Below are 25,761 nucleotides of genomic sequence, written 5' to 3' on the forward strand. Positions count from 1 at the left end.
GGATAAGTGAAAAGGTCTTTTGGGGACCGAGGGGCTGGCAGGGACAAAGAAGTAATGGGGATAACACATCTTCTAGATAACATCGGGCCATCCTGTGTCCTACCTAGGCAACCAAGGGAAAAACACTAAGAGGATGCTTTTGCCATGCATGGAGCTTGTCTTCAGAGACACGCTTATGCTAGCTAGCAATTTGGGAGGGCTTGTCTGAAATCCCAGTTACAGGGGCTTATTTTTCAGGAATGTATCCTCATCGATAGCAGATCTCAAAGGTGTCTGCTGAACATCCAGGAAGGCAGCAAGTTAATTTAAAATTTTGACTGTCTGCCTTTAAGACAGCATGCTTTGCTTCTGCTCAGCTCAAGAAACCTTTGGCATCAGGGGAGTCTTTCCCTTGAAAGAGCCAAAGACACTTTGGAGCAGCCCTGAGGGCTGGAGAGAGATGGGCTTTTGGGCTGTGCTTCCCAAGGTATGTTATGTATAATTTTAGTTAGCTGTTGGCTCCCTTTTTCCAGGGAGAGAAAGGAGCTGGGCATGGCCTTGGCTCCATCTCGCTCTGCTGCAGCTTGAGGGGCTGGGAGTGACATACAAACCTTATGATGAGGCAGCAGGGTGACATGAGTGTAGTGGGGAGCAGCTCTTCCCACTCCCCTGTCTGCCACAATTTGTTCAAAGCAGCACACTACTGGCTTGGAGAAAATGCCTTGCCTCCAGCATTGCAGTGGAAGAGCTTGATTGTGGGGGTGGGAGAGAAAGGTTGCCTGAGATTTCTGGGGCTTGCAAATATGTTGGGGGGGGCTGCTCCCAAGAATGAGATGGGTGCATGCAAGCTGCAGGAGCTGGGATGCAGTGTGTGAAAGACAGTGTCCAAAAGGATGTGGAAACTCATTGCCATGACTGGCAGCAATGCAGGATGGACTCTTCACAAATAATGCAGGGTACCCTAGAACAGTCTTGAGCCAAGTAGGGCCATAAAGCTCTCAAGGGAGAGAAGAAAATAGTTCCCACCTCAGCACTGCTACAGAGCAGAGATGAAGTTTACTCCTTGTGTTGCCAAATCTCTTAGGAATGTATTCTTGTTTTCATCAGCTACACTTCCCTTATTACTACTTTAAAAAGCATTTTGCTCCTTAATTATGTACACATGCATGCATGTGCACCTCTCCCTTCCCTTGTGGCCATGGCAAGTACCTGTCCTTCCCCAAAGACCCCGAAGTCAACCTTCAGCCAGCACCTGGGCTTCATGCAGCTGCCATCCAGTGAGGGGAAATTTTGCCAGGGGATCTGCACTGCCTTCCTGAACTGCGCCTCTGGATTTGTTAAGTGTGTGTCTGTGCCTCTGAAAGGATTTGAGCCATTCTGGTGCTCTGCACAGTTTTCCCATTTGCAGTAAATGTAGTTGAAACAAAGAAGGTGACAGTGCCCCCCTGGAGTGGACTTCCACGGCACACTGCTGTGCTCTCCTCAGGGCAAGAGCCTGAGAGCTTGCTGCATGCTGTGGGACCCGATGTGTTAAAAGCACGTGCTTTAATCTGCGTGGGAGGTCACAGATGACTGAGTGTTCAGGTCATCTAGTGCTTGTGTGCCTTGTGTCAAATTTCATGGAATAAGTCAAGCAAGTCAGTATTGTGGGTTTTGCCCCCCCTTATTTCCCTCCTAGAGCTGGATTTGAAAACATGTGCATGGGGATCTGCTAGTTAGAGTCTCTCATGCATATTTGCCACAGGGGACCCTGGATAAACAGCCCTTGCAGTGACACTTTTCCCTTTTGTGTTTCTAGAAAGCTGACAGCGTGTGTGGGTAAGCCGGGGGTTTCAAAGCCCCTGTGAATTAGGGGCTGAAATTGGACTCAGGCCCGAACAATGGCGCATTCAGCGGCTGACGTGGTTCCCTTCTTGGCTCAGGGTTTTGCTGACAGATCATAAATAAAAACCACTCAAAGAGATTTGTTTTGTGTTTCTCTGCTCTCACCCACCTTTGAGCTCCCATGTTTTATCTCTCTCTGTTTCATTTGCAGGTCTGACTGCCTCATTAAAACAATTCGGTCAGAAGGTTATTTTGGCATGTACAGAGGTAAGTAAAGCTGAGTCAGGCATGGTGCAGCTTTTGCGTTGGAGCATAAGTGCTTTTGGTGCATAAGTTGGAGGAAAAAGTCCATATCCTCTGGCTTATAAAGCAATAACCTAGCAATATCCTAAGACGTTGAAAGGTGCAGCTGTTTCTTAAAATAAACTCCTCCATGCCAGGTGTCTTCTCAGCTCCCCACCATTGAAGACTTGAGTCCTCCCCATGGCTGTTCTGGTGTTAAACCTTGCCATTTACTGAAGTTATCTTTACTAGCAGTTTAAATGAAGCTGCTGGACTTTGTTTCAGGACTGTATGTGTTTCCCAGCTTGGCCACAGTAACTTTTTTTCAGAGGGGCAGTAGCAAACCCCTTGAAGTGTCTTGCTTGTGGTTGATGATTGAATTTATGTCAAAGCCCACCACCAACGTGGTCAGGTCTGCTGTCCTATCTAGTTGGTAGCTTGTCTCCAAAACGAGCTGTCTCTCAAGCATGCCCAAGTGCTTCAAGTATTAAGACAAACTGCAATTAAAAAAAAAAAAAGTTAAAAATAATCTGCCCCCATAAAAAAATTCCCTTGGGGTGGTAAGAAAATCAGAGGTTGGCTCATGGTGGAGCTTCAGCTGTTTGGTTCATTGTGTGCTAACCTGCTAGAAATCTCCTGGTTGTCTGTTGCAGCAGTGAGTTCCTCAGTTGACATTATACCTTTTCTAGTTTAAACACAAAATCCTTGAAAGTTTTTAAAGGTTTTGAAGATTGAAGAACAGCAGGCCAAATCCTGACTTTACTCATAACGGACAAAAATGTGGAATATCTTCTTGGCTTTCAGCGTGGTCCCAACTGGTTTAGTTGACATTGAACTCTGATTCATTTTATACGCTACTATTCAATTGACTGAATATGCAGTTTTCATCTCTGAGGCTTTCAGATAGCATTCTTCATGGCACTCATTCACTGATAAAGCCTGATTAAAGTACAGCTTTGATTAAGTGAGTCCTTGCTCTCTGTTTTTTCAAGCAGGAGTCCGGAGATGCTGGCGCCTTGCTGTTGGCAGCAGTAGCGTCTCTTGCCGCTTCTTCTGTAGCTCCTAAGGAAACACAGACACTGTAGCCAGCCGTCCTGGAGCAGGCACTGGCTGTTGAGGCAGCGTCTCTTGCGCAACTTGCTGGTGGGCGTTTTGGGGGAGTGGATTGGATGCCGGGGGTGGATTGGCTGCTTCACGCCAGCTTTCCTGGGAGCAGGCAACAAGACAAATAACCCCGAGGAACCCTGGCAAGCTCCATCTTCGATGCTAGCAGTGACGCGTTCCCCCTTGATTTTTATCAGAAGCTGGCTGCTTCTGTGTTCCTAGCCAGGAATGGAGCCTGCGTTAACTTTGGCTGTAAATATGCAGTGGCAGGCTGCTTACTGGGGAGCAGAAGGAAGAAGCTGGTCCTGGAAACTTACAGGACTGTAGGACCCATCAGGGTTCTTGAGAGAGACAGCTTATTCCTGTAAGGCATGTGGTGGTGGTGGGGATATGCATCTCCAGGCCACTTTTTACTCCCAGGCAGAAATCTCAAAGGGTGGAGAGGGTTTTGCATAGCTCTTACTTTTCCCAGCTATAGTGAGTCTGGTCAGCTTGGTCCATGTCCCACTAACTTTGTACCCCCTCTGTTCAGGGAGCTGATAGTGGCTTGAATTTACTTGTCACCTCTGACTATTAAATAGGGAACTGGGTTTAAAGAGGGCTTTTGTGAATAGCTCCAGCTCCTTCCAGAAATACATAGATATTTCAGCATGGCCAGGGTGCAAAAGTGACTCTTATAAGTACAGCAGTCCTGGTCTCTGTGCCTCAGTTCTGTGAGCTGACGTTAACAGCCCTTCCCTCCCTCTAAGAGAGAGGATGGGTGGGTAAAATACATCCAAGATTCATGAAGAATGTGAGTGCTTTTCTGGGAAGAAGGTAAAGAGATGGCTCAGCCTTGCGGACAGGGGCAGATGGAAATCAGATGGTGGGATTGGTTCCTGTTCCCTCTGTCTGTCCCAGTTCCCAGCAGAAGTTGCTGTATGACTCAAGCTCTTATTTGCAGCCTTTAAGCTTGAACTGGGAGGATTGTATGTTAATGTGCTAAAGTGGCAGCTGCTGTGCTCCATGGAGGAGTCACAAGTGCATCAGTCATCCCTGCAGGGCACTTGACCTCTGTTGGAGGACAGAAAGGGTCTGCTTGGGTGCAGGCATTCGCACTGTGTAACTTCAGGTCTCCTTCACATGTGAATCAAAGCTCCTCCATGCAGACAGAGGCTTGAGAGAGAGGCTTGAGCTTGTAGGATGCTTTTTGGCAAATCATCTCTTAAGTGTGGTGTGTGGGCAGACAGTCCTTGCTCTGTATGCCTAGACCATAGTGAACTGTGTGTTGCATAAGGCAGTCCCAACATTTGTCAAGTTCTCCCCCAAAAGTTACAGGGATTCTTGGGTTTGTTTGGAGGAGGAAGAAGAGGAGGGTTTTTTTTTCCATAACATCTAGGTAGCAGCAGTGCCTCAAAACTGCGTGGTGCTGTCTAGCCCTGTCTATGCTCAAGGGATGACACTGTGCTGCCTTCAGACGTGATGCCAAGCAAATGAATCCGTGGTGCCTGTGTGCTCCTGGACCTTGTGGACACCAGTGGAAGGGGACCTCAGAGAGGTGTTGTCTCTGCTCCCTGCTACAGTCCATCCAGAAGCCGCCTATAGATCCCAGCATATGTCCTGGAAAGTCCCATTGCTGTTTGCAGACCAGCTGTTTAGCCTAGCTAAAGGGAGCCAAAGGCCTAGATCAGGCTGGGGAAATGCCCTTTGCTGTTGATGACGTTTGGAGGATAGCAGCAGTCTTAACTGCAGTAGTATGGCAGCCTTCCCTGGCCTCTGCTAATAATACCTCACATGCACACCAGTGCCGCACTGGGGATGACTCAATCCCCCTGTTATGTAGGTTGCTGGTGATCTATAAGGGCTTCTATGAGAAATGTGTTTTAATAACAAAACCCAAGGCTCGGTGAGAAGAGGGCACTTACAAGTTCAGTTGGCAAACAAGTGGTTTTGCCTCTATTTGATTTTGGTTTTTGTAGTGATTCCATATTTCTTTTAAAAATACTTTGTTTTTTAATGATTGTAATTTATTTTTGTGTTGTTTGTCTGTCATTGCTTCTGGTATATGTAACGTTGCCTATAGGCCAAGGTTAGCTTTAGTTAGGGAAATAGTCATTGGCACAGCTAGAATTGAAGAGCTATGTGATTTCTGTAAAAAGGTAGAAAACGCTGTGGAAAGTGTACAGCCAGCAGCTAATTTCTTTTCCTCCAGTCAGTTGAAGCTGTTACAGATTATTGAGGACAGGGATTATCCATTCTCTGCTAAGCTGCTTTACTGAAAATATCAAAGATGTAGGAGAAGACCCAGGTTCATTAACTTTTCTGTGTATATTGTGTGTTTTTACTCTCTACTTTATTTGCAACTGAAGGAGAAATTACTGTGAAAGCCTCTTGATTCTTGGAGGAGGTCAGCACATGGAAGCATACTTCTCGCTTAAGTTCTTGCTTGATGGTTTGGAGTTTGTTTTCTTTCTTTCAGTGAATCCTTTGCACTGGTGTTAGGGTAGTGGGTTTATTCTTCTTTCTTTCTCTCCTTGTTTTTCCAAGGAAATGGTTATTCATGCTGCATGTCAGTAATGTACAGCTGTTTTACTTTCTAGCCATTAGGAGTGGGGTTGAAGTTGTCATCAACTTGGCATTCGAGGAAACACTTCACGGATAGCCATTTCCACTTAAAAATCGGGCTGTGTGGATTTGCTTTGTAGATCCTGATATGATTGACATTAAAAGGTAGAGCATGAAGGTCATGTCTGTGGCTTCTCATCACATGCAAGAGACGTGGTGGTGGGGATATGATGTGTAGGTAGCTCATCAAACTGAAGCAGCACAATCACTAGTACACTTCAAAGTTTGCAAAAGCTTAGGAGTGTGAGAGGGCTGCCCTGCTCCCTGGCTCCTGTAGAAGATGGCATTTGTTGGATATCATAGCCTGTGTGGAATGAATGCATTGGCTTAGCTTGCCGCGAGGCAGTGTTACTCTGTATTTCCTGCAAAATCCGAACATGGCATTCAAAAGAGGGGAAAACGTGTTGGGCTACCAAGCCCTGCCCAGCAAAGGCTGTTTGTGTTCTTGCTGCGATTTCCTGTGTGACGGAGAAGTGTCCTCTGAGCAGAGGATGTGGAGCCAAGGATTCCCGTGTCCTGGTCCCAGTTATCCTGTTCCCAGAAGTCCCAGTTGCAACTTTGCTTCCTAATCTGAGGAGAGTCCCCCTAAACCTATGTCTTTCCATGTCTAATTTAGGAGTTCCTCAATAATTGTTTGGAGGGACAGGAGTCTATCCTTGAGGAATAGAGGATTGAGTTGCCGTTCTTTAGGTGTGTTGAGCCTTTACAGCTCCTCTCAACTTGTGTTCAAGCCTCCTTGAAAATGAACCCTGCCAGGTCTTTGGAGCCTAGTGGGAGTGCAGGCTTCTTTCTTTGCTTCTCTTTGGAATACGGACCTTTGGGAAAAATTGTTTAAATCTCTACAGCAAGCATAAATGCAAAAGGCATACCCTAGTATTTGTGTTTGTCCTTGCAAAGGTGTTCATAGGCCATTAGCAAGTCTCAAGTGAAGCTCTTCTGGAGGGCTTGGGGCTCAGTACGCTTCAGTGCAGGGAGAGCTTGTGGTCATCAACTGCAGGAACTTTTGAGCCATAAGATTTAATGGGAGGAGAATGTTCTGGAGCATTAATCTAATGATGGAAAACCCAGTATGCTCAGAAGGGACCAGCCCTCCCCTCATGCCACTTCCCCCAGGGCAGCTTGAAAGCTGCCCCCAAGTTGCTGTGTTGCACTAATGCTGGCGTCCATGGTCCACAGCAGCTAACCAGGCCACACAGACCTCTCATTGTGGCAGGCACAATACAGGGATTTGCTGTTTGTTGCTCCTGACAAAAGGACACTCCAGCATGTGGTGGGGGAGCCAAGACTTGTTTACACCCCAGGTTCCCCAGCAAGCTTTGCCATGGTGCTCATAGGGGAATTTCTGCAGGGTGCAGCTTGTGGTGGACAAAAAAAGCCACTTCAGCCCTGGCTGTTCTGAGGGTGACACCCAGTGGTGATATACAAGGGAAGCCACTTAACTCCAAGGGTTGGTCTAGAGCTGGCTGACTTCTGTGTAGATGAGTCAAGTTGACTTCAGCCAGCCTCCCGGTCTTTCCATGGCTCTGCCTTTTCTGCGCTGCCTGGTAAGCAAGCTGCTCTGCTTTTGGTGGTGGTTGGGCAGGGACAGTAGCAAGAAGGTGGGGCGGGGGGATTTTGCTTCTCAGCATCACAAAATATTTGCAAAAGAGTTGGGGCTGGCCATTAATCCAACTTGTACTCCTTTCTTGAAGGTCTTATCTGCATTCTTCTGGATTCATAGGAATGTATCCTTGGATGAGAGAAGAGGATGCATGTATGCATGGTGGGAGGTAGCAGTGAAGCTAAAGACATTACCAGAAACATATTGCAAATTGAGTAGAAACACATCAGGGAATGTTTTAAAAAACCCAAGGTGTTGGGAGGCAGAAATCCTATTAATTTCCAGTGGTGTTTCTAAACCCTTTTGGTGCATTAGGAGCTCTCCTTCAGCAATCCTTGGTTTTGAGCAGGAGTTACAACTCATTCGTGAAAGATGGAGTTAACAGTTCCTTTATTCTCTGTCTCCAATGGCCTTTTCCTCTTTTTCTTGCCCAGGGGCTGCAGTGAACCTGACTCTAGTGACACCAGAAAAGGCTATCAAACTGGCAGCCAATGACTTCTTCCGGCATCACCTCTCCAAAGATGGGTGAGTAGGGGGTGCAGACCTTTCGCGTTCAACTTCAAAGACACCAGCTCTTGGGACAAGTCTGGTGAGATGTCAGGGCAAAGGTGGAATGGGGTGATGTGATGACTGAAATATGAGTTGACCTTGAACAGCTCAGCTGGTGATTACATTTGGGCTAAGGATGTAATGTCTAAAATGGGAATTGAAAAGCACTCTGTTGGATGCCTGCTTTTTATTCAAGCTTCTAAAAATAGTCCCAGATCTAAGCCAATGTTAGAAGATCCGGAATTTGTAGGCAAAACATTTGAGAGGAGCCCAATAGCGTGGATCACTGCTGAAACAGCTGCTGGGAGGACCCTTGTCCTTAGCATCCTATTGGATGCTGTTATGCTCTTTCTGGCTTGAACAGATGGCAAGTCAAGTTCTGTAGACCCCAAACTTAGCATCCCTCTTGTCCTTTTGTAGCTTGAAAATAATTGTAGAGAGGTGGTGAATCTGAATTGACAAAGGACACTTGTAGCATTTCTCAACAGCTGACTTGCAAATAAATGCTGAAGGAATAAAATGATCTGTTTAGTTTGCAAGTTGGAGTTGGTTCATGTGAATTAAATGTGAGTAAAACACGCTAGGTGAGCAGTTGAGAGGGGCTGGGCCCTGAATATTTAATGCTGTTTTCACCAAGATGTTTCCCTTGCAATTTGGAAAACACTTTTGTCTGCTTTCAGACTGAGAATTTTCTCCAGAGACAGCCAGTGAAGGGCACTGTCTCCAGTCCTCAGTGACTAGTTAGAAAACAGCCTGCTTGGGATATGATCCTGACTGTTCCCATCAGCAGTGACGGGGTGGAGCCTCACTGAAAATGCAAAGCTTTGCCACGATTACCCATGATATGGGTTAAACAACTTCCTATAACATACCGTGTCAGTCTTGGCTGCTGCAGATCAGTGGCTCAACAGCTTCAGTGGAGATGGTGGACTGACACAGGCTGAGGATCTAGTTCTTTCATATACCTATTTTTTTTGTTCTGGAGTCTTTCAAAGTAGCAACTAACAGACATTTGTGTGACTCATCGGCTCGCAGCTGTTTGTGATTTTTGTGTCTCTTAAAATAGTGTCTCTTCTGTGCTCTGCTCAGACAGTGGGAGGTAATGATGTCCTCATTGCTCATCGCTTCTGCCGAGCGTTGGGTCTGATCCCTGCAGCAGACGTTACAGCAGGCCCTGGTGTACTGCAGTAGACAGGAGCACAGCTAGCTCATGGCCACCACCTACGAAGTGAGGACTTAGTAGGTTGTACAGGGAAGACAGAAGGGGTACCAAGCTGCCATGCCTTGTACCACCACTGAGAGAGTGGCTCATGGAAGAAATTAGAGCAGCATTGCAGCATATTTGGTGTTCTGTGAGAGCGATCACTGCTGTGATGTTTCAGCCATTAAAACATGACATGCCTGTCAATAGATGTCCTGCACCATGAGAGATGATACCATCCTCATAGGACAAATGTGTGTGTCTGCCTCTCAGTGTTGAGGCAGGCTTTGAGCAGGTGTTTGGGTAAGCAGGATGCAGCTGTTCCCATAGCTGAGGTCTTCACCCAGACCTCTTCCAGTTTGACTTCTGGGTTCCTGGCTGATCACACATGATGTGGATCATGTGCTGTGCTTCATTCAGAAGGAAGGAGCTAGAGAGTTTTGCCAAGAGTAAGACACTCTGTTCTCCTAAAACAGGTCCTGACGGGACTGGCACTACAGCAACCTGAAGCAGGAGTGTGATACCGCTCAAGTAGTCTTGACATGAAGCATTTTTAACTCCTTTAGAGAAAAGAAAGGTTCCTCCACAGTTAGGTGACAATAGCTAGGCAGCATGTGGAGTTGGGGTCACTCATCTCATTCAACCACCACGGGTGGCTTGGATGAATGAAATCTGGTCAACTCTGCTCATGAGAATAGCCAGTGTGAGCTGAACAGAGAGGCAGAGCCTTGATACTGCTGTGATAGATGGTTTAAAGTGTTTCTAACTAGAAATGTCACTCCAAGATGTGATGGAAAAGAAGATGCCTTGCAGGTTGGCTGTGGCTGGCATAGGCTATGAACCTAGGATCTAGCTGGAAGGTCTGGTGCATGCTGTGACCTTGCTTAGTATATGGGGAGCAGGGTATGATGGAAAAGGGCATGACATTACTAGTGAGGATAATGGCCCTTAGAAACTCTAGGACAGCTGCTTATCGTTTTCTTCCATGCTAGCGAAATCCCAGGCCTGGGGATGTGTATGTAACCTGTTGGAGGGGTTGTGCCTGGCCATGCTGTAGCTGTTGCATGCTACTTTGCCTTTAGCAGTTCACAGAATCTTTTCCTATGTGTAGCATGTGCAGCAAATAGGAGTGATGGCAAGGGGCCATTTCATTGAGTCATGAAGCTCTGTTGTCACCCAAGGGTTTGCCTTGCTCTTGCTCCCTCTTTCCAAGCTGTTTGCAGTCTGCAGGTTTCTCCCTTGAGATGCTTCTGTCCACTCCAGTTGTGTTTGTAAGACAGGGCAGGATTAGCGGTGCTGGAATTCAAACACCTCTCCTAGCCGGGGCAAAACAGGGTACATACCTGTTAGCACGTAGCAAGGTTGGACTAATTATTTCATAACTCCAGTCAAAGCCTAGGTGTGAACAACAAAACAGCCCAGGGTTAGAAGGGTGACGATTCAAGCTGCCTGGCATGTCAATGTGGTTTCATTTCCGGATATGTAATTGCAACAGTCAAGGTATTATATGGTGTAAAGCACAGCGGAGGGACTTAGGCTCAGTGTAAGGCTGGGGTCTGTTTTTTCATGGTAAGCCACCAAGATCTTAGTCTGGCTTGTGCAAAAAGGGCTTTTGGTGGAGCTGAACCATCTGCTGTGTGTTCATAGTATGCTGTGCTCTTAGGCCAGCATCCCAAAAGATGCTTTTCTGACTCAGAGCTGCGAAAGTCTTCTAGTCCTCTTTGACTCTGAATGCTGTTGTTTTCAAGCTTCTGTCACTTGTCTTGCTTGAAATGTGTTGCGTGAATTGGAGATCCTTGTCCAAAAAATGTGTGTGTTCTATCAGTATTTGCTGATTAAAATATGCTGAGTATGTCCTCCATGTGCAAGTGGAAGAAGCACGTGTGGACCAGAGAGAGTGTAGCAAATCCAGCATGACCCAAAATAGTCTCAAGTTACACAACAACTTTTAGTGTGCAGGCATATATATTTTTTTTAATCCTCTGAAATGAATTTGCTTTTAAACTGCTAAGAAAAAACGTGGCATAAAGCCTGTTTTTGAAAGGCCAGACTGAAAACAACACCTGTGGCGTAGGAAGCTCCTGCCTGCAAATTGCTGGAAGAATATTCTGGGGATGTATCACTGCAGGTTTGTGCTAGACTCCCTTTTCGCTGGCCATGCTCTTGGATGCTGCTGGAGGTAGAGTATTGAGGCCTCAGGACCTCATGTGGGACCTCATGCCCTTGTTGGTGCACCCATCTCCCTGAGTCTGGAGATGTCTGTTCCTCCAGCCCTCTCAACCCTGGAACTAGCTTGGTTGGGCACTCCAGCCTGTACAATGCTCTTCCCCTCCTTTTGGTGCAGGAAGGATGTGTGTTCACAGGCTAAGGGGCTTGATTTCTGCTTCTTTGCCTGTTTCTGTTCTGATATTGAGACCATTATGACAACCTACTGCTACAGCCTCTTGTTTCATGAGGAAACAAAACTGTGCTCCCAAGCTGTCCTGGACATTTAGGAACAAGGAAGGCCTGTGTGAGTTGTGAGAGTGCTGGAAACCCCCTTGCTATGCCATGGAAGAAAGAAGGAAACCCAAGGTACTGAAAAACCTGAAGGGCACCCCATGACCCTAATTAAGAAAGGCAATAAGGGTCAAACATTGTCCTGTGATGATTTTGGTCTGAGGGCCCCTGCAATTCCCAGGAGAAGTAGAAGAGAAACCTTCAGGCTGCTGGAAACAGACGGGATTTTTTTTTTTTTCCTCCTGGATTTCTGAAGCTGAATGTGTTGAGAGATAATCTCACAGCTGCTGTTAAAATAGCAGCAGCTTCATTGTCCAGAGCAGAGGATGTGAGAAGAGGAGTCACTAGGGCTAAGTGAAGCACTTCAGTGTGAAGCACTTGGGTATGAAGCTAAGAAAACAGTTTAAATTGGTAGTACACGAGCATGCATTTAAAATATATTGTTCATTTTTGGGTGCTCAGTGTGTGACGCCTCTTTGATAGATGTAAGTATTGCCTACTTTGTGTCCTCTTTGAATTTGGGTGTTAAACACTTCATAAAAAACAGTCCCTTTAAAGTGTCCTACAAGGTTTCATGTTTATCTCCAAAGTGTTGACTGCCAGACAACTGTTGTGTGTGGCATGTTCGTTAGGTTTTGTTGTTCATTTTTCAAGTTCTTCATTAAATACTGTACTTTGGCTGCAGTAAAACGTGTCTTGTGGCTTCTTATAAAAGCTATTTCTTGCTCATAAGAACTCTCCAGTGTCACTGGATGAGTTTCCTGCTGTTCTTCTCCAAGGTGTGTTATTCCCTTATGGCTCCTGTCCTCTTTAATCTTGACCTTCATACTTTTTTTTTTTTTTTTTGCTATTCTGGGGCAAAGGCTGGCAGTCTGCTGATTTAGCAGCTCAGATTCCTAGGAGGACCGGCATAATTGTGTTAATTGTGTCTTTGCTGATGCCAGCAAATTTTCTTCCTTTCTGCTTCCCCCTGCCTTGTAGCTTTGCTCAGAGAAGAGAAATAGCCAGCTGTAATCCTGAGACAAGCAAGGCACTTTTTCTTTTTTGCCATGCACATGTGGAGACTGGAGCTTGTTCTCCTTTTTCTTCCCAGCTGATACATCTCCTGAGGGCTCCTTCCTTTATCTGCTTCCCTTTCAGGCTCTCCTAAAATACTTGGACCATCTCTTCTGTGGCATCTGTTTAAGTAGCCATTGCATGGCCTGTTTGATCCTTGAGCTGCAAAACGCTCATAGACAAGGCTGTGAAGTGAGGCTCTTGATTTAGGAAGGAGAGATACTGCTACTAGTCCTGGTGCTGAGCTGCTCTGTCACCTTGCGCACACTGTGCTTTGGTCTTTCTCTGGGCAGGAGCCCTTGTGGGCCAAGGCAGCCTTTCTTGTAGTTATCCACTGGATGTCCAGACACTTTTTAATGCAGATAACCCTCATCCAACCCACCAGGACTTGTAGGACTTTCCAGCCCTTACCCTAGAGAAAGAGCCAGTTAAGAGCTGATAATCTCACTGTGCCTATTCAGGGATAGCTATTGAGGGGGGTGTCTTTTATTTAGCACACAGAGGCTTAGGGAATTACAGTGGGTTGAAGTTGTAGACATCAAAGGTCAGCCAGAAAGTAAATATACTTTCAGCTGTTAATCTAGAAGGAGCTAGAGATGGGCTGTTTAATCACGTAATACACCCATGAGAGGAGTATTGCCCTTATCTCCATTCCAGGTACATGTCTTGGGAGAAAACATGGGTTGTGTCTGTTCAGCATGCCCGGATGTGTTACTCTGTTGTTCACTTCCACAGACATTCGTATAGGAACAAAACACTTGGGATCTCCCACCAGGGCAAACCTGATGTAATGGGTGCAGGTACAGAGTCCTCTTCCTCTTGACTTCGTTCAAACACAAAATGCAGAGCTCCTGCAGCCAGATGCAGGTTGTACCATACTTGGAGTAATGCCTGCAAGAGCAATATTTAATCTGGTGGCATTACTTTGAGGTGGATCTGTCCTGCATCAGTGCTTTGTTTTGCCTGTCAGAGACATTTTTGAGCTGGCACTAGAAATGAGAGGGAGCTTGTAACGGGAACTTTCTTGCTTTTACATTTCCAGGATCTGAAGTGCAGTTGCAACAGCTTGTTGTTCCCTCTTGGAAGGCCAGGGATCATGTTTAAAGGGACTGACTGGCAGTTTGTGTGCACATCCCCATGTGGCTGTGGCAGACAGCTTGCCCTCCCTTTGAAGGATGACAACTGTATGTTGGTCCCCTAAGCCATATCAAAAACCCACTATTTAAATTGTTTGAAAGCAGCTGAGACTCTGTTTTGAAACTGTTGGGGAGCTTTCTACAATCTGTTCAGTTGACAGACCAGAGGCAGTGGTTATTTTGAGTGAGGAAGGCGATGTCCAAGCTGGGGACAGTAGCCTCTTGGGTAGCAAATAGTAACATATGGCTTTGTATGGATGTTTCCTTAGGTCAAAGATTTTCTGTCTTTGGAAATCTTATCATCCTTATTCTGAAATGGCTGGGTTTGGTCCCTGCCCAAGCACAGTCAACTCCTACACGGTCAAGGTTTTTCCGAAACTTTAAAAAAATTCTACTCTCTTCCCTTGTGACATGAATATACAGATGCTTTCAGAGATGCTAACTTTGGACTCGTGTGTTGCTCTTGAAAAGCCCTCCATAAACCTCTAGTTCCTGCTTTTTTACTTTCTTTTCTTTCAGCTCTAGTTTGAAACTCTAATTTAGATCGAGCATGAATCTTCTCCCCTCCACATTGTTGATTTGTCATGTCAATTAATTGCATGTCAGTTAAAGTGGAACAACTGATTCCTGCCAGTGCAGAATTTGGGACTATTGTGTATATATTATATTTAACAGCCTCTTGCTGCGATAAAAGGTGTTTTTTGCATTCGTAGGACCAGATCCTTGCTGGTGTGGCAGCTTTTGAAGTTAGTTGAGATGTGCCAGTTTTTAAACCACTGAAGATAAGGCTTGTGGTGCCTTAAATATTTAAACCCCTTTGTCATCTAGAGATGAACCATTTTCAGACTCCTTTTATGTGCAGGCTGGTGAGGTTTTGCAAAGGGAGTTTGACCGCTGTATGGCAAATTTTAAACCTGACAAAAGATTGCTTATCTTAGGCTATGTTTTTCTTGGACTCCCCCCAGTTCCAAGGATATGCAAACCAAAAGCTGAAAGCCCTTGTTGTAGATGCTTTTGATGTACCTGTTTGACATCTTTAAAACATACCCACACACATAAATCCTTTGCTGGGTCACACTGGCATAGTTCAATCAAGCCAGGCTGATTTTGTTGGCTGGAATAATGGTTCACAGACTAACACATACGGCAAATCTTCCTGATCTTTTGAACTGGGTATCAAAGCAGTTGCCCTGGATGAAAGCCAGGAGACGTGTACTCCAGGGATGCTCCAGGACTCTTGCTAAAGTGGGAGATGCTCTAGTGTGCTATAGAGGGGGACTAGCAGCCAGCTGCTTTGGATGGTTTACTTCCTCCCATGGCTGGGCTAGGGATTGTGCAGCCTTGCTGCTGACTGTATCGAGCTGTGCAGAGACTGACGCTGTGCTTCAGGCCACCCAAGAGGCACAAATTGGCCACCTCCAGGTGTCAGTACCAGTTGGACCTCTGGATTTGCACACCCTGATACCTGCGTACCTCCAGGAAAGCTTGCTGAGCACTCTTCAGCGCCTGTTCGGGTAACTCTGTGGGAGGGATTGTTCTTTGTAGCTTCTCATCTATGGGGGAATTTGGAAAGGGGAGACTGTGAAATGTTCCTCCTTTCAGCCTCATGGGACATCTCTATATTTAGTCACTGATAATCTCCGTTGTGGCTCTGTGCCTCTAATCCCCTGCTCTGATATCCTCCCTGGAGAAGATGAGAGGTGGAGAAATCGGCCTGGCTGACATGGTGGGGCAGCAGGATTATGGCGCATCTCCCCTCCCTTTCCCATAGTGTTGGCAGTGAAGCTTCTTTGCTGGCCTGCAGTGCCACAGCTGTGCTATGTGTGCATGCATATGAAACCCCCAGTAAGGGAGTGTGGCTTGGTTTTGCAGGGGAATAGAGCATATCATTGTGGGACTGTCTTCTCCATAGTGTAGGGACTTGTCTTGAGTGGGTTAAAATGAGGTATTGCTGTAGGAGCAGGGCTGAGGGGAGTAAAAATAGTACTTGCATTTAAAACAGAAAAAAGACGACGCTGTTTCCCTCTGGCTGTGTGATTTTTAGATATGCTTTTTCTTTTTTTGCCCTTTTAGAAAAGAGCAGATCAGAGGCACTTTTTTTTAAAATCAAGTTTGTGTTTTCTGGTGCCAAGGAGTGAGATTTTTTTTACAGGGCAAAAACTCATCAGTTTCTGAAATTTGAGGCTTTCTGAACATTTGCATCCTGAGTTCTTCTTCTTAGTCTTAGCTGGGCTGTTTTGTGGCTTTGGGATGGAGGGAGCTATGAAATGCTGCATTTTGTTAAGCAAGAACATGTCGCTGATAATCCCTGCTCTCCAGTACAGAGGATGCACAAAGCTGCCGTGCTGGTGTTCTATCCCATCCCTTCTCCCTTAGGCAGGATCAGTTTAATGCAAAGGCTACTCTTTCCGTTTTGGAAAGGCTGGTGAGGTGAAGAAGCCGCTAACCACAGGGGAACTGCCTACCTGACTCTCATGTTTGCTGTTTGTTTATTTTGCTTTTGTCAGAAAACTCCAAAACAGCAACTCAAATATTTTGCCCCCTTGCTCCTTGTCCTGTGGTCTATGTTTGTTTGCTTGTGGGGATGTTGATGGTGTTTGAAAGACTAGGCTGGCAAAAGGAAAGCTGTTTATCCGCCTTAATGCTCAGGTCCTCTGCTGCCCTCTGAAGCGATACCCTTTCTGAAGGCTGTGCCCTGACTAGGGGCAATGCCAGGCTGGAAGGGAGCTGCAGCTCTGTGTCTGGGGATGGAGAGGGTTGTGTGATCCTGACTGGGGCTGTTCTGGCTGGGCTTGTGGCTTTTTCTGAATGTTCTGTTTCTGGGGCCAAAATGGGTCGTTTCCTCCAGATCAGGTGATGCTGGCAGAGGTGCCAAGCCTGGCCTATGCGGCACTGTCAAGCCTAGCAGGTTCCCCCATCTCCTGGGCTGCTTCTCCTGTAACTGCAGGGTCAGAGGTGTGCCCCAAGCCCCGGCAGCCCGCTGCCCCGGTGTTACTCCAGGCCGCCTCCTCTGACTGACTCTTTCTCTCTTTTCTTCGGGCAGGAAAAAGCTGACACTGATGAGGGAGATGCTGGCAGGTTGCGGCGCAGGTACCTGCCAGGTGATTGTCACCACTCCCATGGAGATGCTCAAAATCCAGCTGCAAGATGCGGGGCGAATTGGTACGTGGGCTTCTCTTCCCTGTGCACTGAGCAGGCAGAGGGAAAAGGGCTGGGGCTGGGCTGTCAAGGCAGAGGGGGAAGTAAAGAGCAGAGAAAATCCTTTTCTTTCCCCCTGCTCTACCAAGTCAGAGGTATTTCAGACTGTAGCAGAAGTTTCTCCTCTTCTTCCCATCTTGTTTCCACTCACCCTTTGCTCACCTGGCTTTGCAGAGGCCCTTGCAGTTACAAAAAGTGATGATTTTTTTTCTCAGAGTGATAGGCTTGGCAAGTGAAACAGCAAATGCTGCTGATGGGTGGAGAGAGGCAGGAGAGATGACTGGGTGGTCAGCTTGTGAGTGATTATAACTTGTTACTGTGCACACAAGAAGGGATTAGGATCCTCCAGTGCTTTTCCTGTGGTGCTTCCTCCATCTCCATGTTTTCTGATGTCTATTCTCTCTCTTCTACCCCGCTGTAACACCTCCCTAACAGCTTCCCAAGTGGATGTGTCCTTTCTAAATGACTTGTCTCCCCTCTTACTCTCTTTTTTCCTCCTGACAAAAACAGCAGTTGTCTCAGCTGAGATGGTAAATTAAATTCTCCCAGAGCACTACATTTGGAAGAGGTTTGGGGTCAGGCTCTTGGGGCTGTGGGCAGGAGCTGGCAGACAGTGGCACGAGGGAGTGCAAGCCTTTTGGCTGAAACACTGTGGGGCATTTCTAGAGAGAACGGAGACGAGAGTCTGGCATGGAGACTCTGGGGGAAAGAGCTGTTTGCTATCTCATTAATCTCTTCCAGAGGTCAGCCCGGGGTATGGCCTTGTTCCCCAGAGCCCTGCATTACACTGCCAGATACCACGTTTGTGGCCCTTTCAGGAAAATGGGCCAATTTGTCCTTTATCTCTCCTTTGATGTGGCATTTCTGAACAATCACAAATTTACTTTTTCTTTTGTCTCTTTGCTGTTTTTAATGCAGACCTTATCCTCTTTGCATGTATTATTTTAAAATGTTTGAAGGCATTAAGCCATGGTTTGAGGGTTCAGAAGACATTTTTGCTGCTGTGAACAACCTTTTCTCTGTGTGGCAAGAGACCTGTGGTGTGCTGGTGGCAGCCAGAGGATTGCCTACAGGTTGATGTGCTCTCCATCTTCTGGCCAAAGATCAGAAGTGCTTCAGTTTGAAAAGGTTGGGAGAAACCAGGTTGTGTTTATAAATGTGACTGAGGTCCATGATGGTTTTCAAGGGAAGGAAGCAAAGAACAGAATTATTGAACCTCTCTTGTTTATGAATATCTTCAGTTTGCCCTACCGGGGCCTCAGGGATGTAGCTGAAAGCAGGTACTGTCATCTGCCTGCTTACGGCAGCTCCTTTTCTCTGCACTGCAGAGGTCATGTGTGACAGGCTGCTCCTGCTTAGGTAAAACCAGTTACTAGGAGAGTGCACCAGACAGTGTTGTGGTGTGGCAGCAGCCAGCTCTGAGACTGGGACACGCTGGGTTGTCTCAGGCTGAGGGAGATGGGCAGACTGGGAGCAAAAGCTTGCAGGGCACCCGGCTGGCCTTTGTCTGCATGTTTTTGTGCACCTGGAGATCTGCCTCTTCCTCCTTGTCCCATGGCACTGGGCAGCAAGAAACGGCTGTTGAGCATCTTGCAGACCAGTTGCTCTCTCTACTCCTCCCCAGCGGCACAGAAGAAGCTGATGGCAGCGCAGGCCCAGGTCTCCTCTTCCTCTGCGGTGGGGGCAGCAGAGCCGGTGATGGAAACACGCACCACAGCAACACAGATAACAAGGGAGCTGCTGCGGAGCAAAGGCATTGCGGGACTCTACAAGGGCCTGGGAGCCACACTGCTGAGGTAGGATGGTGTGGGCTCGAGCGCAGGGCACTGGTGTTCCCAGTCTTGATCCTAAAACACCAGCCACCCAGGGGATAAGCCTACAAAAGGGGTGTTGGCTTCAAGGTTGTGGGTTTGATTTGGTTTTGTTTCCATGCACGGGTTTAGCTCATTAAAGAAGGGAAGGTCAGGAAAGCGACGAAGGCTACCTTTTTGTTCCTGGAAGATTTAATTCTGCTGTTCTCTGTGGAAGGGTTTTCTTTCCCCCATGGTCCGTATTTTAATACTGTAGGGGAGTCCTTGTGAGCTAGCAAAGCTGTCAGCCTGAGTCTCCAGAGTGTGAAATGGGTTCTGGCCCATCGACCATGTTGGATACAAGGACTGGTGCCTGCTCTGACACACTTTACCTGGGCTTTCACAGAGTGATTCTCCTCTAGCTTTAACAATGGCAGAGCTAAAGCAATGCCCAGTGGGATGGGGGGCAGGATGCCAACCTCTTGTAATTAACTAAAGTGTATGAAATGATTGAATGTGCTGGGGTGTTTGGTTTGAGTGTTGAAAAATCAGGGGGAGGCCATTGACTCTGCAGGGCTGCATGCCTCCCGTGGGCCTGTTGTCCTTTGTGCAGTCAGTTTTGCCCCTGCTAAGTTTCAGCTCCTGTCTGCATTGCAATCGCAGAGCTGGGATGTTTGCATTGTACTCGTGGCTCTGCTGCCAGTGCCTGATGCTTGCAGCCCTTCGTTTAATGCTCAGTTTGTTGGTGTCCCACTCTGACTTTGCTCCTTCTTGTTCTTTCTTCCCTTTCCTCCCTCCCTACTGCAGGGATGTCCCATTCTCCATTGTTTACTTCCCGCTGTTTGCAAACCTGAACAAGCTGGGCCAGAAAGACCCCAATGTCAAGGCTCCATTCTACGTGTCCTTCCTCTCTGGATGTGTGGCTGGTAGTACAGCTGCAGTGGCTGTCAATCCTTGCGATGGTGAGTCCCATGCCTGTGCTGGTGGCCTGGCACCAGGAGTCAGGATGGGCTAGGTGAGGAGGAGGGTGACCATGCCAGCCTCTTCACAGCATGAGCTCATAGGAAGGTACAAGAAGGGAGCTCTGCTGTCTAAGCTGCCTCCAGCTCAGATGATGTTTCCCTCAGCTGAGCTGTACCTTTGGCCACAGCTTACACAGATCTTTGCAGTACTTGCTAGGTAAGTCAGGAAGAGGGTGTCATTCATTTCAGTCATTCTTTGCAGGAATGACTGCAAATGTGCCCCTGAAAAGTCATGTTTCCGTGTGGAGTGATAGTGTGCACACCACATGCATATGGTCATGGACAACCAGGGGGAGCCTAGGATCTGTGTCCTTTTCTCCTGCTCCATAGCAGCTGCCTTAAATACCACCTTGGTTTCTCTGCTATGAGAAACACCAGGAAGTAACTCCTCTCTCTCCAACATTGCACATGATACAGTAACTCGTCTCTCTCCAACATTGCACATGATCCAAGGTGTGAAGAAATCTAAGAGCACCTTTGTATATTTTAGATACTTCTTCCAGAAGAAGCTGAGTATTTGAAAATCATTTCCTACCTTGCAGAAAGGTATTCGAGTTTAGAAGCTTAAGTCAGCCTTGGAAACCCTGGTCACAGTGAGGGGAGGAGGTTGGGTTTTGGCTGGCTGTGTTTTTCTTTTATCTATTTGTAAAGGAATGGGTTTGTTTTCCCCTGTTTTGCTGATAAATACATGAAAATGAAACACAGTCAAAAGGAGATCACCAAGAACACAGACCAAACACATTACTCTCAGGGTGGCTCATGCCTGCTGAAGAGCATGCTACGTTCCCAGTGCTCACCACTGTCTCTTTTCTCTCTTTCTCCCCAGTGATCAAAACACGGCTGCAGTCCTTGCAGAGGGGAGTGAATGAGGACACCTACTCAGGAATCCTGGACTGCACCAAGTAAGACTCCTTATGAAGCAGGCTGCCGCATCAGATGTATGGCATCTGCTGCTGCACACTGCCAGGAAGTCAGTGCAGCTTCTAGACCCAACCAGCAGTTTCTCTGCTTCAGGTTCCCTCTGAACCTGTGCTTTTATCTATCTATCTATTTAGACAGATATATAGATATATGACCAGATATATACTGTTCATATATAGAGATACAACTTCATCCAATTTTGAGCAAGGTAAATATAGAATTTATATTTAAATGTTTCTGTCTGAACCCCAAAAGTCGTAACATTGAGATTTTATTTCTGCAAAGGGAGGCAATGCTATGGTTGTCTCTCCCAAGGCCTGCTATCTGAAAATGCTCAGCATTAAGTCTTGTATCCCTCCCAGGACCGCTCTGAACAGTGGCTGCAGGAGTGTTGTCTGAGTGGGCTGTCCCCAGCTGCATTCTCTTCTGACCCTTTGCTAAACTGCAGTCTGGCTGCTTCAAAACCTGAAGGGAGTTTCAAAACACAAGTGCTCTGCTTCTGTATTGCTGTTGTAGCCAGAGTCTCTTGCCATCTGGCTGTGTCCCATACTGGGGGTGGAGTTGGCCCCAACTTTTGAACAGGGGGCCTCTTGATGCAAGCATGGGGTTGTCTTAGCTGTACACCCAGACCCAAGCAGACGCTCCTGCTCCTGGCCAGATGTAGGGATGGGGTATGTTCCTGTATGGCCATTTGCAGAGCACATGGTGGGGATGGTGGATGATCTGCTGTGGAAGCAGTGCCAGGCAACAGTGCTTGCCTGGGTTTAGGCTCTGGAGGGAGGCAGAAAGCCTGTAGGGCATGGCCAGAGGCTCTCCTGGCATGGTGACAGGGTGAGATGGACACTTACCTGTCTGTGCCATTTATCCCCAGGAAGATCTGGCAGAAGGAAGGGCCCATGGCCTTCCTGAAAGGGGCATACTGCCGAGCCCTGGTCATTGCTCCTCTCTTCGGCATCGCACAAGTTGTCTACTTCATCGGCATCGCGGAGTTCCTGCTGGACATGCTCCCCAAGCACCGGGCCTAGCCCCAGTGCACCTGTCTGTGCCCTCCTGCCCTCTGCAGCACTGAATTCATCCCCGTGTTTGTCATCCGTGTCGACTGATGTCAGAGCAACAGCACAAAGTGTTCGCGCAGGGGTGCCGAGGGGATGTGGTCTCCAGACAAGCAAACGTGGGGAGGGAGAGAGTCCCTTTCCTGTCTTGATCTGGAACCCGCCCTCTCCTGCTCCTTCCACGGACAATACCTAATTATGCATATCCCTTCCCCCCCCCCCTTTCCTTTTTTGTTTTTAAATTGTCATTCTTAAGTAATGGTAAGCACGGACTGGGCTTGCAGACCTAGAAGTCTTCTCTCAGCCTTGGGGAGGAAAAGGGATGGGAAAGAAATAAGCTGGACCCTTGTCCACCCCAGTCCCCCTCTTTCTTCCTGGAGTTGCCAGCTATCTGAAGAGGAGCTGGAGGGGCAGCTGTGTCCCCTCAGCCCCTCCTCAGCTCTGCTGGCCCCAGGTTGAGAGCAGGCACCATGCAAAGGGGGCTCATGCTGGATCTGGCAAGTTCCTTGGCCGGTAAACCTTCACCCCTCCTTTCTCACAAATGACTTGGACTTTAGATGAACTTCTTGGAGACCAGAGGAAGGGAAAGGAGATCATTACTATTGATTTTGTAATTATTCTTGTTTTAAAGCAAAGGGATGTCCCTCCTAAGTAGGTGTCACAGGCACATCTGGGTGAGGTGCAGAGATGAGATGTCTGCTCTGTAGGGAACATGTCTGTGGGATCACATGAATGTCCAAAGGTGCTTGACTGCTTGGCTACAGGCAGGGGAGGGAGAGAAACTTGGGATCAAGTTATTTTTGTTTGGGATGTTTTTTTGTTTGTTTTGTTTTGGGCTTTTGTTTTGTTTTTTAATGCAGGGGTTGTGGGGAGGGAACACCAAACAACAAGAAACCACTTACATTCCTTCAGCCTGCCCACTCCTGGTGTTATAAAGTGATGGTTGCAGGTGTAGATTAGCTGATTTATTTCTTTTCTCCAGCCTGGCCCCAGGTGGGTGAAAGGAAGGGCCTGCTCTGCTTCTGCGGTACCCAGCCTTGGGGAGCTACGCTAGAGCACATGGGCACAGCCTTTCACCTTGCAAGGTGAAAACGCAAGGTTTAGTTGGGCTTTGATGTTTGAGCCAGCAGGTGTCAAAGAGGCAGAGGGTTCCCGCACCCTGAGCGAGGAGCTGTTTGTCTGTAAACAATTAGCAGGGTGGAGTCTCTGGATCACAGAAACTTCTCATCCTGCTCGCTTCTGGGGTGGTGACTGTCATTGGGTGGCAGGGGACAAATCCACACCTACAACCTGCTTTGTCAAAGGGATGCTGCCCCAGCTAACATCACTTGTCAGAGGACTTCCTTGTTCAGTGCTCTCTTGGGCTGTGTAATTAATTCTAACTTAAATGATCTTAAGTGTGAGAATAACAACCCAGCGTCATCTTCTTCATTATTTATTCCATTTGGTGCAACCCACCTGACTTTGGTGTTTAAATTAAACTGGTCGAATTCACTCTTCATTCCTCCTCCTTTTTGCTTTGTTCTCCAGGGGTTTGCTTGGTGTTTGTGTTTCAAATGTATATTTAAATTAATTAAAAAAAAAAATCCCTGTTTTTAATGTTTAAAAGAAAACCACCTCTGTTTCAACATTCTTGGGTTATGTTTTTGCAAAACCTTTTTCTCTGATGCGTCCTTTTTCTCTTTGAAAAAGTTGTTCTGTGGCTGATTTGTTACTTGTCACTTTGCATATGTGAATAATTTTCTTTATTTTTCTTCTTAATGACTTCTGTGTTTCTGGGAAGGAATCTGTGCAAAGATGATGATGATGTCTGTGCTGTGTGTAGTGCTGTGATGCTGCTCTTGCTCTGGAATTCCCTTGGGTGGATTAAAAGAGAAAGACTTTTTTTTTTTTAAGGTACCCTGTTCCTTGCTGCTTTGTGATTTACAAGGAGGGTCCCCAAAAGAAACCTTGCCAAGAAAAGTAGTGGGGTTTCTGCTTGCTTTTCTGCCTACAAGGATTGCCCCAGAAGCTGGGTGACTTGCAGCTTGCAGGGGGGGGGTGTGCGGTGCAAGTTTGTACTGTGGGGTTACATTTGGAGGAAAGTTTGCTGTAGTGAAGGACTGAGGTTCAGGGAAAGCTCTCCTTGTCCTTCTAAAAACCTCTTTGTGAAAGGGATGATGAATCCTGAAACCTCCAGCTCTTCTATCTCGTTGGAGCTGGTGACCTGAATGGGGCTGGTTTTTTTTAGCTGCTTGGCCGTGTCCTGGAGTTGGGAGGATATGGGCAGGGGAGCAGTGACTGTGGCCCCATGAGAGCCCCCCAGGCAGGCAGGGTGGTGCTGGACAAAAAAATAAGAGTTTAAAATGGGAGACTTTCCTTTGACTTAACTAATCACTGATGAGCAGAAACCTCTAAGAATCGATAGCAGTATTGAGGAATAAAGGTAAATAAATGTGCTTGGAGAAACACAACTCTGGTCCCCTCCCTGCATGTGCCACTTGTCCCTAGCCTTGGGGACAATAACCAGCATGGGGTCAACTTCTTGTGTGTCCTACCTAGTCCCTCTGGCATGGGGTCAGGGGGCCGAGGTTGTGTACCCAGACTGTTTCAGTCGTACCTTGTCCCATCTCAGCTCTGGCACTTGCTCCAGCCCTGCCTGCGGCTCCTGTGCCTCCTGTTTGGGTTGTGGGGTGTGTACTGCCCTTAAATGCATTTTGGTGGAGGTGCCGCACGCCTTGTGGATTCAGGCAGATGGGTTGGTTTTGGCTGGTTCAATTTCTCAGAACACAATGAGGAAATTTCCTAAAGCCCTATGGGGGGAAAATTCCTACAAAGCAAAAGGGAAAGTTCCTGGAAACCAATAGGGGAATTCATGGAAAGCAAAGGGAAACCATCCTAGAAAGCTACAGTAAAATACCCTGGAAAATGAAGGGGAAAGTTACTGCAAGGCAATGTAGGAATTTCCGTGAGAGCACTAAGGGGAATTCCTTGAGAGCAAAGGGGGAAATATTCTGGAAATTTGTAAAGCAATGGAGGACCTTGCTAGTGGGACACAGAGGGGATAGCCTAGAAATCAAAGGATGAAAATTCCTAGAAAGCAAGGAGGAAATTTCCTCAACTACCAGGGAACTTCCTCAAAAGCAAAAGTGAAGTTCCTTAAGAAAATAACAGTGATATTTCCTAGAGAGGAAATTTCCCAGAAAGCAAAGGAGAAATTGCTGGAAAGCAAAAGGGAGATTTCCTGGACAGGAAGAATGAGATTTCTTGGGAAATAATTTCTTGCTTCCGAGGGAGGGGAAATTTCCTAGAAAGCAGAGACAAAATTCCTAGAAAACAATGGAGGACTTTAGAAAGCAACAAGGAAATTCCTTAGGAAGCAAGGGAGGCATTTCCTGGAAGGCAATGGGAGGCAAGTGTCCTGCAAATGGACAGGGAAATTTCCTGGAAAGTGATAGGGGGATTTCTCAGGAAGGAAGGGGGAAATTTCCTGGGAAACAACAGGGCAATGTCCTGGAAAACCATGCAGGATTTCTAGTAAGCAACAGGGAGAAGTTCCTGGAAAAGAAGGGGAAATTTCCTCAAAAGCGTAGGGGGGAAGAGGCCAAAAGCCCATGCTTCAGCCCCGATGAACACCACCCGAAGCCTTGGCTAAGAGATTTGTAAAACTCCTGCAAATCTGGGGGGGGTTTGGTGTGTTTTACTGCTCCCCGCAGAGCTCAAATGGGTGCTTGGGCCACACGTGACCTGCCTGATACCATGGTTATTCACTAATTTTCCTCTAATTTAATACAAAAATCTACATAACCTGCACCACACTGGTCCAAGGCACCAGCTCACCACTTTCATCACGGGCAGCTGGGCCCAGGACCCGGGTTACTGGAAACCAGCTGTAGCCCGGGCCAGGTGCCGCTTCCCCTTTCTGGGGTGGGGGATGTGCTGCTGCTGTGCAGCGGACACCGGGA

General features: G+C 47.2%; 1 protein-coding gene across 1 annotated transcript in view; it reads left to right on the forward strand.

Annotated features, from left to right (window-relative positions):
• Positions 1-21,790, forward strand: part of SLC25A22 (solute carrier family 25 (mitochondrial carrier: glutamate), member 22) — a 27,570-nt gene extending 5,780 nt beyond the window's left edge. The window contains exons 3-9 of the mRNA XM_010281571.1: positions 2,015-2,070; positions 7,828-7,918; positions 16,878-16,996; positions 18,657-18,828; positions 19,630-19,784; positions 20,671-20,746; positions 21,637-21,790. Coding sequence (XP_010279873.1) covers positions 2,015-2,070; positions 7,828-7,918; positions 16,878-16,996; positions 18,657-18,828; positions 19,630-19,784; positions 20,671-20,746; positions 21,637-21,790 — 823 coding nt within the window. The remainder of the gene's footprint in view (positions 1-2,014; positions 2,071-7,827; positions 7,919-16,877; positions 16,997-18,656; positions 18,829-19,629; positions 19,785-20,670; positions 20,747-21,636) is intronic.
• The last annotated feature ends 3,971 nt before the right edge of the window (positions 21,791-25,761 follow it).

This window comes from Phaethon lepturus, unplaced genomic scaffold, assembly GCF_000687285.1.
Source record: "Phaethon lepturus isolate BGI_N335 unplaced genomic scaffold, ASM68728v1 scaffold21732, whole genome shotgun sequence".
In the NCBI taxonomy this organism is placed as follows: Eukaryota; Metazoa; Chordata; class Aves; order Phaethontiformes; family Phaethontidae; genus Phaethon; species Phaethon lepturus.